Below are 14,522 nucleotides of genomic sequence, written 5' to 3'. Positions count from 1 at the left end.
TATACAAATGGCCAGCAAATATATGGGCACTAAATATCTAATGTGAGCCCCCGGAATCAACCTTCACAGCTCATTGCTGGAAGAACTAAGTTTCTGCAAAACTCCACTGGGGGAACTTTTAGAAGCTTGTGCCTGGTTCCCTCCAAACTTCATCTCACACACCTCTTTCCTTTGATGGTTTTGCTTTGTATCCTTTTACTGTAATAAATCTTAGCTGTGTGCACAAATAGATGCTGAGTCCTGTGAGTCGTTCTAGTGAACCACTGAACACGGGAGTCGTCTTGGGGTCCTCTCAACACAGAAGTACAGCATTTTTCAGAAGGAAGTCCTTTTCTACAATTGACTTAAATGCTTTAACTCCATTGTATTTCCATTGATTATTCATTATCTTGTACACTTCAAGTATTTATGATTACTCAAGGAAGAATAAATACATTCTTATCCATCTAGCCAAATTCTGAACAGAACGTTGCTATTCTATGAATTTCCACCAAAGAAACCTATTATACTACATGCATTTTGAGTGCCTGTGTTTGAAAAGAATTCTGATCTATAGATAGTTTATATCTTTGCTTACAATTTTAATACTGTTAAGTTTTATATGAATATATTGTCTGCGTGAGATAAGGTTATAGAAGACAAGGATTGCCTGAGTAATTCTTCTATACTTAGTACAGGACCAGAGAAAAGTGTGTGTAGACATAACCTCCTAAACTTCTAAAATATTCCTCTATTCTTTATTCATCCTAAATTATTTTTATTCACATACAAAAACATAGTTTAAATTGCATTGACACCTACATTTATTTCAGTGTCCATACTTGCTCATTAAAAGGTTCAGTTCAGTTTAGTCGCTCAGTCGTGTCCAATTCTCTGTGACCCCATGGACTGTAGCACGCCTCTGTGTAGATCGCCAACTCCTGGAGTTTACCCAAACTCATGTCCATTGAGTCCGTGATGCCATTCATCTCATCCTCTGTCATCCCCTTCTCCTCCCACCTTCAATCTTTCCCAGCATCAGGGTTTTTTCTAATGAATCAGTTCTTTGCATCACATGGCCAAAGTATTGGAGTTTCAGCTTCAACATAGGTCCATCCAATGAACACTCAGGATTTATCTCCTTTAGGATAGACTGGTTGGATCTCCTTGCAGTCCAAGGGACTCTCAAAGGTCTTCTTCAACACCACAGTTCAAAAGCATCAATTCTTCTGCACTCAGCTGTCTTTATAGTCCAACTCTCACATCCATACATGACCACTGGAAAAACCATAGCCTTGACTAGACGGACCTTTGTTGACAATGTCTCTGCTTTTTAATAAGCTGTGTAGGTTGGTGATAACTTTCCTTCCAAGGAGTAAGCGTCTTTTAATTTCATAGCTGCGGTCACCATCTGCAATGATTTTGGAGCTCAAAAAATAAAGTCTGCCACTGTTTCCACAGTTTCCCCATCTATTTGCCATGAAGTGATGGTACCGGATGCCATGATCTTAGTTTTCTGAATGTTGAGTTTTAAGTCAACTTTTTCACTCTTTCAGTTTCATCAAGAGGCTCTTTAGTTCTTCTTCACTTTCTGCCATAAGGGGGTATCATCTGCATATCTGAGGTTATTGACATTTATCCTGGCAATCTTGATTCCAGCTTGTGCTTCACCCAGCCCAGTGTTTCTCATGATGTACTCTGTATACAAGTTAAATAAGGAGGGTGACAATATATAACTTTGAAGTACTCCTTTTCCTATTTGGAACTGGTCTGTTGTTCCATGTCCACTTCTAACTGTTGCTTCCTGACCTGCATACAGATTCCTCAAGGGGCATGTCAGGTGGTCTGGTATTCCCATCTCATTCAGAATTTTCCATAGTTTGTGGTAATCCACACAGTCAAAGGCTTTGACATAGTCAATAAAGCAGAAATAGATGTTTTTCTGGAACTCGCTTGCTTTTTTGATGATCCAGCAGATATTGGCAATTTGAGCTCTGATTCCTCTGCCTTTTCTAAAACCAACTTGAACATCTGGAAGTTCACAGTTCATGTTCTATTGAAGCCTGTTTTGGGGAATTTTGAGCATTACTTTGCTAGTGTGTGAGATGAGTGCAATTGTTCACTCACCCAAAAAATGCCTTTCTTTGGGGCTGGAATGAAAACTGACCTTTTCCAGTCCTGTGGCCACTGTTGAGTTTTCCTAATTTGCTGGCATATTGAGTGCAACACTTTTACAGCATCATCTTTTAGGATTTGAAATAGCTCAACTGGAATTCCATCACCTCCACCAGCTTTGTTCATAGTGATGCTTCCTAAGGCCCACTTGACTTCACATTCCAGGATGTCTGGTGAGTGATCACACCATCACGATCATCTGGGTCATGAAGATCTTTTTGGTACAGTACTTCTGTGTATTCTTGCCACCTCTTCTTAATATTTTCTGCTTCTGTTAGGTCCATACCATTTCTGTCCTTTATCGAGCCCATCTTAGCATGAAATGTTCCCTTGGTATCTCTAATTTCCTTGAAGAGATCTCTAGTCTTTCCCATTCTATTGTTTTCCTCTATTTCTTTGCTCTGATCATTGAGGAAGGCTTTCTTATCTCTCCTTGCTATTCTTTGGAACTCTGCATTCAAATGGGTATATCTTTCCTTTTCTCCTTTGTTTTTCACTTCTCTTCACAGCTATTTTTAAGGCCTCCTCAGACAGCCATTTGCTTTTTTGCATTTCTTTTTCTTGGGGATGGTTTTGATCCCTGTCTCCTGTACAATGTCACGAACCTCCATCCATAGTGCATCAGTCACTCTATCAGATATAGTCCCTTAAACCTATTTCTCACTTTCCCTGTATAATCGTAAGGGATTTGATTTAGGTCATACCTGAATGATCTAGTGGTTTTCCCTACTTTCTTCAATTTAAGTCTGAATTTGGCAATAAGGAGTTCATGACCTGAGCCATAGTCAGCTCCCAGTCTTGTTTTTGCTGACTGTATAGAGCTTCTCCATCTTTGACTGCAAAGAATATAATCAATCTGATTTCAGTGTTGACCATCTGGTGATGTCCATGTGTAGAGTCTTCTCTTGTGTTGTTGGAAGAGGTTGTTTGCTATGACCAGTGTGTTTTCTTGGCAAAACTCTATGAGCCTTTGCCCTGTTTCATTCTGTACTCCAAGGCCAAATTTGCCTGTTACTCCAGGTGTTTCTTGACTTCCTACTTTTGCCTTCCAGTTCCCTATAATGAAAAGGATATCTTTTGGGGGTGTTAGTTCTAAAAGGTCTTGTAGGTCTTCATAGAACTGTTCAACTTCAGCTTCTTCAGCATTACTGGTCAGGGCATAGACTTGGATTACCATGATATTGAATGGTTTGCCTTGGAAATGAACAGAGATCATTCTGTCATTTTTGAGACTGTATCCAAGTACTGCATTTCGGACTATTTTGTTGACTATGATGGCTACTTCATTTCATCTAAGGGATTCTCACCCACAGTAGTAAAACTAAAAGGTTAAGACAGATCATTTAATTGGATTTGTTGTTAATGGTGTAGTTCTAAGCTCTACTTGGGAACAGTATCATTTTAGCTTAGAAAATAACATCATGTTTGAGGATGAACAATATTCCTGGAACCTACCAGATATATATATAAATAGTAAATGGAGAATACAAACTTCTCTAAGTTCTCTTAACATCTGCTATTTTACATTGTTGCTATAAAAGTTAAGCTTCCAAAATATAATGGACACCTGTTTCGTGAATACCATTCACATTTGAATGTAATTAATTAGAATGGAAAGATCTAGACTTAGGTTTTCACTAGATTCTCTTTCATTTTAGGCAGTTGATCCATCTGTTTCCTTTGAGAAACTTGGTAGGAGCCAGAGGTCTGAAATACAAATAGTTGAGCATTTATCCTCTTATTTCTTGATTGCTTTCAGAGATAAGAGGAATAGTCAATTCTCAATTAACTCTTTCCTAACCAAGTATGGATACTGTATGTTAGATATAATGCTGTTGTACTACATTACAGTGTAAAAAAATTTAATATGGACTAGAAACCAAAAAATTCATGTGACTCACTTTATTGTAATATTTGTTTTATTTTATTGTGATGGTCAGGAATCAAATCTGCAATATCTCCTAGGTATGCCTGTGTATCTTTTTTTCTCCTTTCTTTCTTTTTTAATTGAAGTATAGTTGATGTACAATATTATATTGTACATCAAAATTATACAGTATTGTATTGTACTGGTGTACAATACAGTGATTGACAATTTTTACAGGTTATACTACATTTTGGGGGCTTCTCTGGTGGCTTACATGGTAAAGAGCCTGCCTGCAATGCAAGAGATCTGGGTTTGATCCCTGGGTCAGGAGGATTCCCTGGAGAAGGGAATGGCAACCCACTCCACTATTCTTGCCTGGAGAATTCCATGGACAGAGGAGCCTGGCAACCTACAGTCCATGGGGTTGCAAAGAGTCAGACACAACTGAATGACTAACACTTTCACTTCATTTTGCTGTATACTGTATAGTTATTATAAAATATCGGCTAGATTGCCTGTATAGTATTAAAAAGCAATGTCCATACTGTCCACATACCGTGTAAATTGGAAGAATCCTAAGATGTGGAAACTCAGTTTCAGCCAAAACTGTGAAGCCAGCAGAAATATAAACAGCAGACTCAGCAAACAGCTCTAGTTATCTACTAACGAATCAATTATTTATGTATTCAGCATGGAAAGAATGGCAAATCATTCATTGACCTTTCCAGTCACCATAGTATCCACATAGTCAGAACAATCTTTGACTATAAAGATTAACAATTCACTCTGGAGTGAAAATCCTTATTAACATTTATACAGGGAAACAGGATTAACATCTTCCTGGGAAGCTGTTAAAATAGGCTTTGATTGTATGTTCAGTGATCCTGTATAATCAGAGTAGGAGCTATTCCACCCAAATGATTTTTTTTTCAGATAAACAAAGCTAAAGGAGGATGGCTAAGGCAAGTAGAAATGCTGATGCCCCTGTCACAGAGGGAGGGGCTAGGGAGGTTGGAAAGAAAAACAGGAAAATAATATTCAGTTTATTGGAATTTAGAACCAATTATGTGCCAGGCATTTCACTCAGCACTTTACATACATCATATCTCCAGAGCCTCACAAATCCCTGGCAGGATACTCCAACTACTTCCCTTATACAGAGGAGGAAAGAAATCGAGGCCTCCAAAGGTCACACCACAGTAGGTACAAATCTGGGATTCGAGTCCAATTCGCAGTGACTCCAAAGTCTGTGGCCTCTCATCATCATGGCCTCATAAAGGAGAGGGCGTTTTGCTACACCTTGAAGGAGGCAGAACTGGAATGTAGGAGAAGCAGCATATTCTGAGGACACAGAGAGTGTGGTCTGAGGAAAGGCCCCTGGATGCCGGTGCAGCAGGAGGAAGCAGGGCTTCCAGCCAAGCACCCAGGACTATACAAGGTGGACTGACTGTCCATTTCATGGGCAAGAGACCATAATTTTGTCTCAATTTCCTACTTACCTTCGTTGGCACTAGAAGTCCAAGCTTGCCTTTACCCCTCACCCTGACTTTCATTCTCAAGTTGTTCTGTGCACCCCATTCTCTATTCCAATTCCCAAAGCTAACTCCCTTCCTTCCAGTCCCTTCATTGAGCCTCTGGAAACACCAAATCAGTGATCAGCTGATTACTTTTATGTCAAAACCAGCCCTCAAGGTCCTCTACCTCAGTGTCTCAGGTACCTATGTCTTGAGGACACTGACCCTCTTTTCAGCTCTTCTTCCCTGGCTATCACTCCTGAAACTCTTCAGAGCTGTATCTCAGACTATCTCTTCACCCTGTGTATTCTCCCTGATGCATGTGATTCATTCACATGGGGTCATTTACTATCTATATGCTAATAAGTTCTAAATCCATTGCTTCAATCCTGATCTTTTATTTTTTTCTCTTAGATTCATACATCCTACCCCTCTTTGGACACTTCCATTCAAATCATGCACATTGAAAACTGAATTTGCATCCTAACCTGAAAACATATATCAAAATAGTTAATAAGGATTAAATATCTAAATATCAAATATTAAGCCATATAAGTACTAAAGAGATGTGATGAATGTTATGAAACACTGAGACAAAGACAGTCTTTTAAAATATGATACAAGAAGCCATAAATAAAAGATAGGTCTGACAACATCCAAACCAAAACTATATACCAACAACATCATAAATAAAATGGAAAAGGGAATGAAAAACTGTGGAAAGTATGTACAGTGTCTTTCATAATTCATTGATCACTTCCTGTCCTGCTGCTTGTAAGTGCACACTTTCTAGCAATAGCAGTGTGGGGTCTATCTTAGACTTCATCATGCATAGCTATGAGATAAAATGCCTTGACTTTCATGACAGAGAAGTGATAACTACTTGTTTGAATTCTAGTAATTACAAATCAAACTAAAGGAACAACTAAAGAAACAAGTACAGAAAATATAATCTTAATTTGGGAAACATATATCTTATTTTTACCTTTTTATAAAAGTTACATATTTTCTTTTTCACCTTCCATATATAGAAACTTGGTACTGTTTCTCCTTTAATTCCAACAGCTGCTTCTCTACTAAACCAAACCAATCAAAAAACCTAGAAAAGTGAAAAACATAATTTACAGTACCTCTTAAAAACTGAAGGCAAAGAAACAAAAGTTACCTGAGACATTTCAGCAGGGTATGTACGGCGCTCATTGCTGGTCCTGTGGCAAGCTTATGTGAAAGATATAAAAGTCAAGAAACTGGTATCAAAGAAGATTTACAATACTAGCAAGACCACTGCTAAGTTATGTCTCTATGCTTTTTCCAAATAGTATACAAAATGGTTTTGTAAGTATACTGGAAAATTATATAGTATGTTTTTAATAACACACCAAAAATCATGCCAGTTCCAAAGGAATTTCTTAGCATAGAAATAAAAACAAACCTTTGACTCTTGTTCCAGTCTCAGTGCATAGTCTTTCACTTGATTTTCAAGATTCCTTTTCTCTCTAATTGTTTAAGCAACGCATTTAAGGATTTCTGAAAGTATAACAATGTTTTTACATGCACTCACATTTTAAATAATATTAGGACCACCAATTTCTTCATTGGCAAATTCCTTCTATTCCATATCATTCTGTGACTTCAAAAGTCTATAATATGTACCTTTTCAGCAATAATATTTATTGTTACAATATGCCATGTACTGTGCTAAATCCTTTCTACAGATTATTTAATCCTTATTACAGCCATGAAGATGGCTAATATATTCATTTTACTGTTGAGAAAATTGCATCTGATAGAGCTTAAATAACTTGCCCAAAGGCACAGAGCTAGTAAATGGTAGAGCTGGGTTCCAGGTAATCTGACTCCAACGACAATACACACTAAATGATTACTATATGTGTGTATTCATACGATTGCTATCAGGGTAAGTACAGTGTTAGAACAGGCAGTAAGGCTTTTCCTGGTGGCTCAGTGGTAGAGAATCTGCCTGCAAATGCAGGAGACATGGGTTTGATCCCTGCTCTGGGAAGATCCCACATGCCACGGAGCAGCTAAGCCTTTGTGCCTCAACTACTCAGCCTGTGCTCGAGAGCCTGGGATCCGCAACTGTTGAGCCTACGTGCCGCAGCTACTGAAGCCAGGGCCCTCAGGAGCCCGTGCTCCACAACAACAGAAGCTCCCACTGGTGCAGATAGGGAAAAGCCCACACAGCAACGAAGACCCAGTACAGCCATAAATAAATAAATAAAAAGAGGAACAGGCAGTAAAGTTGATAATCAAGGGAACTGTGAAAATATGGCAGAGTAGAATAGTTCTGGAAACCATGACATCAACCTATCACCACAAATAGGTGAACAGCATAGAGGAGAAAAGGGTTAGCCAAGCACCAGAACAATAATGCATTACACAGATTGGGTTTAGAATGTTAATTCCGAAACTAATAACTGATCTTTCCCAATAACTCCCATTATTTCTCATATTCTGACACTTTAAATTTAAAAATCTCCAAGTCGAATTCTACACAGCTCTTGCTGGTCATGATCTGGGTCACCGAATCTATTATAAGAAACATTCAAATAGAAATGGAAGCAGCTGATTTAATCGCCACAAAGCAAAACAAGTTATTTTAGAGCTCATACCCACCTCCTGAAATTCAGCTCATTCTCTAAAAACTTACTGATTTTCTCTTAGATACTTGCTGGTAATTATTAGAAGTGTAAAAAAATTGTATTAATGGGAATAATTAGGTCAGCTGTAACAGGACAAGTTCTAGTGTCTAAAAATAGCAGCAATGATAAAACAAATCCTTTGGAAGTGGCAATTCTCCACTGTGCATGTTTGCTTAACATCTCTGTTAAAACATGGTCAGTGATACTTCTCAGGCAGCAATTACTTGTCTTCAAAAATTATGCACTGGTGTCCTAAGTGGTTTCCAACCCCCCACCCCCAAATACAGGCTTCCCTGGTGGCTCAGCGGTAAAGTATCCGCCTGGATTGCAGGAGATGCAGGAGACCCGGGTTCAATCCCTGGATTGGGAGGACCCCCTGGAGGAGGAAATGGCAACCCACTCCAGTAGTCCTGCCTGGAAAATCCCATGGACAGAGGAGCCTGGCGGGCTGCAGTCCATGGGGTCGCAGAGTCAGGCACGACTGAGCATGCATACATACATACATGCCTCCAAACACAAACTTGCTCCAGAAGAAAATCAATGAAAGCCCTATCAGTAGAAGAGGATAAATGGACTGAGTTCTCTACAGAAAATTAAACCCTTATGAAGTAAACCAATGCTCCAAAATAAGAGTTATTGAAGGGACAATCAAGGAGTGATGGATGTAGTCCAAAATTTTGCTACATAGACCCTTGTTCCAAGGATTCCCAGCTTTGCTTTCTGTAGTAATACGCTTCACTTACATCATTTGTTAATACATTTTTAGAGATGTAAATAGAATCTAATCATTTTTAATACTAAGTCAATGGACAAATGCACTTGAAATACTGAAAGAAATTAATTTACAAATAAACAAATGCAACGCAAGTTATTTTCATATTAATGAGATATGAATGAGATACACTCCAAAACTCTAGAAGCTCAAACAAGAAATGTAGATAGGAAATAGATGAATTCAAGAGCTGAAGGAAAATATCTGAGCAATTAATAAGAGGCAAGGTAAGATAACTGGGGAGGAGAAGACAATGGCACCCCACTCCAGTGTTCTTGCTTGGAGAATCCCAGGGACGGGGGAGCCTGGTGGGCTCCCATCTATGGGGTCGCACAGAGTTGGACACGACTGAAGCGACTTAGCAGCAGCAGCAGCAAGATAACTGGGGAAGGTCCTGGTTAGAGAAGGCTTAGGATGCTAAGTTCAGGAGTCGAAACACCACAGCTATTGAAAGTTATTAAAGAAGTGATATGATGAAAGCAGGGGTTTAGGAATATTAATCAAGTGGTAGTTTCTACAATAAAAGGATGATTTCTGTTATTTGTCAGTGTGGGTTTGCAGTTTTAACCTTTGAAGCTTAAATATTTTCCATCTGCTTTCTCTGTGTTAAGACTGTATCTTGGTGCTATTCCCATGACGATCTGATTCCTTGTCTCCCAATTTTACAATGCATTCCTTTATGCAAAAAATATTCATCAAGCACCTCCTGTGTGTCAGGCATTGTGCTGGGGATTCCACAGTGAGACTGACAAGCCCAGACCCTAACCTCATGAAGCTCAGAGTCTAATAGGGTGCCTAGAATGTGCTTTACACTGGTGAGTGTTACACCCAAGCTTGAGGAGAATCTGTATTCTGCTGTAGTGGGATGGAACATTCTATAAATGTCAACAGATTGAGTTGACTGATGGTGCTATTCGGATAAGCTATTGAGTATTTTTATTGATTTTTCTGCCCTCTTGATTTATCAATTACTGACAGGGCGTGTTAAGTCTCCAACTTTCATAATGGATGCGCCTATACTTCCTCCAGTAATGCATCACAATTACCATTTAAGTGTTCCTATCAGTTTGTATACTAGGCTAAGCAGATCTCAATGCCTGTCTGGATTTGTCTGTTTACACAGATTTCAGGGTGGGAATTTGCTCTGCAAATTCAGTTTTTAATGAGTAAAGAAGAGTCACTGATTTTCAGGTTACCCATCTTTGCTGTTGTTCTGGTGACAAGATCGATGACTTCCAAGCACTATACATACCTGGAACTGAAACTAGAAGCCACAGATTGGTCTTGACTCTCTTTTCTAGTCAGAATGGAAAGAGTATACTCTCCAAGCAGTGGCTGCACACCCTACACTGAAGACCTGCTAGTCTGCTCGAGCAGTGATACCACACCTGGCAAAACAGGTGGGGCTACTAACTGGTTAAGCCTGCAGTAACCTACAGTCTTTCTCTAAGATACACCCAGGGTTTGCAGAGGTCAGACTGGCAAATTAAACAGAGCGATGTTAAGCCCTCTGCTGTCTTCTCTGGGATAAGAAATTATTTGTGTTTGGCAATTTTGGCCTGGGTGGGGGAAGGCACCATTTCCCACATTTCTATTTGGTTTTCTGCACCATGATAGCTTTTACTTCAGAGATGAGGGCCTGATGGAAGGTTAACGTCAACTGCCAAGTATATGGACTTCACTAGGTATTCAGGGACTGAGAAAATCATCACTGTGGGGTTAGGCGAGTCTGTGGGCACATGGCCCACTGTGATTTGGACTTCAGGCTTAGACCCCCATCCTGGTTATTTCCTTTCCCGCAGTGTACAGCCACTTGGGCACGCGGTCAGAGGTCTCTTGAGGGGCAGACTGGAGATACTGTCGTGATATGTACTTGGACTGCTACTGCAGGGTCCTTCCTTCTAGTAACCCAGCCGCTTCTTTGGTCAGTGATTTCTGGATCTAAAAATTGGTTAGCTCTGGGAAATAAGGAAAGACTCATGCTTTTCACTAGGCTAACTGTCCTCAGCCTCCACTCCTCTGTTCTTAACTTTTTAATTTTAAAAATTATAGATGTTGAACACCACCCTCACTGATTGTCTTGGCAGCCAGGAGAAGAGGTGGGGACAGCTCCAGAGGGGGCAGATGGTCGCCCTGTTGGCGAGAGGCCTGTGCAGCAGCTTCCAGGACTGTGAGTGCTCCAGCCCTTCCCAGAGCTAGACGTGGGCCGCCCCTGCCCACCCAGAGGGGCCGGGTGGAGGGGTAGAGTCATTACGGGCAGTCATCCAGATGTCCTGCCACAGGTTTAGGATCCCTGGTTCTTCCCATCAGGGCCCTGCCCTTCCCAGCAGGCCTGCTTGGACATCCCCGCTGTTCTATTGTGGCTGCCCTTTCACTACTGTATAGACAGCCTCTTGCAGACACCACCACACCAAGGCTCCCTGCTTTTCATTGTTAGGCATTAAGGGCTTACTAACTATTCTCAGACGCTCATTATCTTTATGAAGGATGGAAATACAACTTAGTAATAAGCCTGTATTTTCCAAATGCCTGCATCATGGCTTCTTTCACAGAATTTTCCTCCACAAGAACATTTTCCAAGGTTGCCATCGGCGAAGTCCTTAGCAACTGAATGCCACACTGAGCCAGGATCCACTGGTGCCAATCTATTGATCAGGACAGCACCTTCTGGCTGTCACTCAGTAAGTGAGCCAGGCCCAAATCTCACGTTACCGCTGTTTTCTCATAGCACCCCCAGTGCCACTAGCTGTAGATGCGGTCTTCTAAGAAGCAGATACCAAGATGGGATTAGATACGAAAATAATCCATTCTTAGAAATGCCTGTGTGGAAGGAAACACGAAAGGAGCAGGAGAGGGCTGGGAAAGCAGTCAACTGTAATGCAAGTGTGACCCCCCGTGAACGGGAGAAAGGGACGTCAGGAGAAAGCGGAAGCAGCCCAGGCTGGCAGCCGCCTAAGGAAAGTCTGGCAAAGTTACCCACAACGGGCTAACTGTGTTTCCCAGGAATACGTCTGCCTTGGTATCCCCTTGCTTCTGACCATGTGGTAGGAACAGTGGGAGGTGTGGTCTTGATGAAAAGCAGTGATGGACTTCGAAGCCCAACACCAAGGGTCCTCAGTCAACGAACCTTCCTGTGCGGGGAAGTCTGTGAGATACATTCTCCGGGTGGACACACTGACTGCTCTTCTTAAGGGCATTTTAGTTTCTCAACTGAAGAACCCCCCAATTTCCTATGCTGTGAGGAGTAATCCTGGCTGCTGGTTTTCTGGGAGTAGAGCAAAGGGAAGAGAGCTGAGAAAATGAGGACAAATACTGGATTTTGTGAAAACTACATTAGTCATGGACCATTAAATGCAAGACATTTGTGATTCCATTTATAAAATTATTATACACATTGGAAATCCTTTAAAAATTATAAAGTCATACTACAATAATGTTAAGGTTCATTCTAGATTTTGATTCTTTATTTTACTGACTTCAAAATAAACTAGTATTTAAAAATGATTTTATCAAAGGCACACAGTCTCTTATCCCATCACATCCAAATCACTGGAAGACTCACAAGTTCTTGGTCTTCCCAAAGAGCTGGTTTTATCTGATTATATAATCAATGGTCACATGCTAGAAAATTGCAGCTTGGAAAGATATACTGAAGCTACAGCTAAATTGAAGACTCCACTAGAAATTATGCCCCTTCCCCACCCCTGCCCCATCTCACACACACACACACAATTCAACTCCTATTATGGAAAAGCTTTTTTGTTTTATTTTTGAAACTAGTCAGTTCTTAGCATTGCAAGCAGTATCATACTTCACCTATATTCATGTCTTAATCTGTAAAAAGTCACCTTCTAACGGAAGACTGAAACAACAGGGTAAGAATAAGAAATTTCAGGGTATATTTACACACCTGAAATCAAACATACTTAGATTTTTATGTCCCTTTCCTTTATCCCAAGTAGAAAAGAGGCTCTATTAGCCACCTCAATTCAGTTCAGTTGCTCAGTCGTGTCTGACTCTTTGCAACCCCATGGACTGCAGCATGCCAGGCCTCCCTGTCCATCACCAACTCCTGGAGTTTACCCAAACTCATGTCCATTGAGTCGCTGATGCCATCCAACCATCTCATCCTCTGTCGTCCCCTTCTCCTCTTGCCTTCAATCTTTCCCAGAATCAGGGTCTTTTCAAATGAGTCAGTTCTTCGCATCAGGTGGCCAAAGTATTAGCCACCTATTTTTCTAAATAATGGTAATTGCTATGCTAAAGAACATATAAAAACTACAAGCTTTAAAAATCACTCTATTGAATGTTTACAAGAGAAAACCCTAAGAAAACAGTTAATCACAACTTGTAGATATGCCATACTTCTCAAGGAAGGCAATTTTAACAATGCATGCTTAAGTGTCAAGCGCCCCCTGGTGGACAACAATAGATTTACATATAAAATTTGTTTTAACTTTTCTCTGATTTGAGGTTACATTTGTCTCCAAATTAACCATTCTGATCTTTGGGGAGAACACAAATCTGGTGATGTCTGTGACAGAATACCTCATATTGATTCTACAGACCATTTTCAACAAATTGAACCTTCCTGAAAATGCCTTAAGATATAAGAACAAATTATAAGGATTTGGATTTTGGCAAATTGTCTTTCCATGAATTGATTTTCTATAGATTGACCAAGAGTCCTGCAGAGAACACTTGAGGTGGACCAAATATTTTCCTAAAGAATGTTTTTTTCTGTTTCTACACCCCCTTCCTTGTGCCTCACACCACCAGCCCGTCTTGTTGGCTTTAGGAAAGAATCTCCTGTGCTCTAACCATCTGATTGACAGACACATGTGTTGGTGAGAGGTTTCCTTGAAGGGTCCGAGTTGTCTGGATGTAGTGGAAAACAAAGGAGAGGACACTGGGGGAAAATTAGAAACAGAGAGAAACAGGGGTGCTACAGTCTGAGTGTCCCTCTCCCAAACTCATATACTGAAATCGTAACGCCTGACATGATGGTGTCAGGAGATGGGGGCCTTTGGAAGATGGTTAGCTTATGAGGGTGAGCCCTCATGCACAGGCTTAATGCTCTTATGAAATAGAACCCCCCGCCCCGGATCTCCTTCGCCCCTTGCACCATGTGAGGATACAACAAGAGGGCGGCGTCTATGAACCGGAAAGCGAGCCCTCAGCAAACACTGAATCCGCTGGCATCATCATCCTGGACTTCTCAGCCTCCAGAACTGAGACAGATAAATTTCTGCTGCTTAAAAACCACTCATTTTGTTTGTTTGTTTTTTAATAGCAGCCCAAACAGACTGAGATAAGGGATCACTGTTTTCATGATTCCAAGTGTGTCAAGACTAGGACTTCCACTTTGCAGTAGAGCGGGCCATAGGGAAATGGCGAAACTTGGTGATAAAAACTTTATAGTAACTCTTGTCACAAGACAGGCTGTCTTGCACATCTTTCTCTGAAGGATATAAATTCCCCAAATCTTTTTTTTTCCCTTCAAATTGTTCTCTACAATAGAACCTATTGAAATGCCTGCTAAAAATACTAGT

The 14,522-nt window shown here is 40.5% G+C and overlaps 1 protein-coding gene across 1 annotated transcript in view; it reads right to left on the bottom strand.

Annotated features, from left to right (window-relative positions):
* Positions 1–3,780: 3,780 nt before the first annotated feature.
* The window catches only part of CCDC169 (coiled-coil domain containing 169), a 31,580-nt gene continuing 20,838 nt past the window's right edge, over positions 3,781–14,522 (bottom strand). Inside the window, 4 exon segments of the mRNA XM_027557420.1 lie at positions 3,781–3,861; positions 6,701–6,753; positions 6,964–7,032; positions 7,035–7,062. Coding sequence (XP_027413221.1) covers positions 3,781–3,861; positions 6,701–6,753; positions 6,964–7,032; positions 7,035–7,062 — 231 coding nt within the window.

The sequence above is a fragment of the Bos indicus x Bos taurus genome, chromosome 12 (genome assembly GCF_003369695.1).
Source record: "Bos indicus x Bos taurus breed Angus x Brahman F1 hybrid chromosome 12, Bos_hybrid_MaternalHap_v2.0, whole genome shotgun sequence".
Taxonomy (NCBI): Eukaryota; Metazoa; Chordata; class Mammalia; order Artiodactyla; family Bovidae; genus Bos; species Bos indicus x Bos taurus.
Note: the sequence above shows the minus strand (reverse complement) of the source record. Positions and strands in the feature narration are given on the sequence as shown.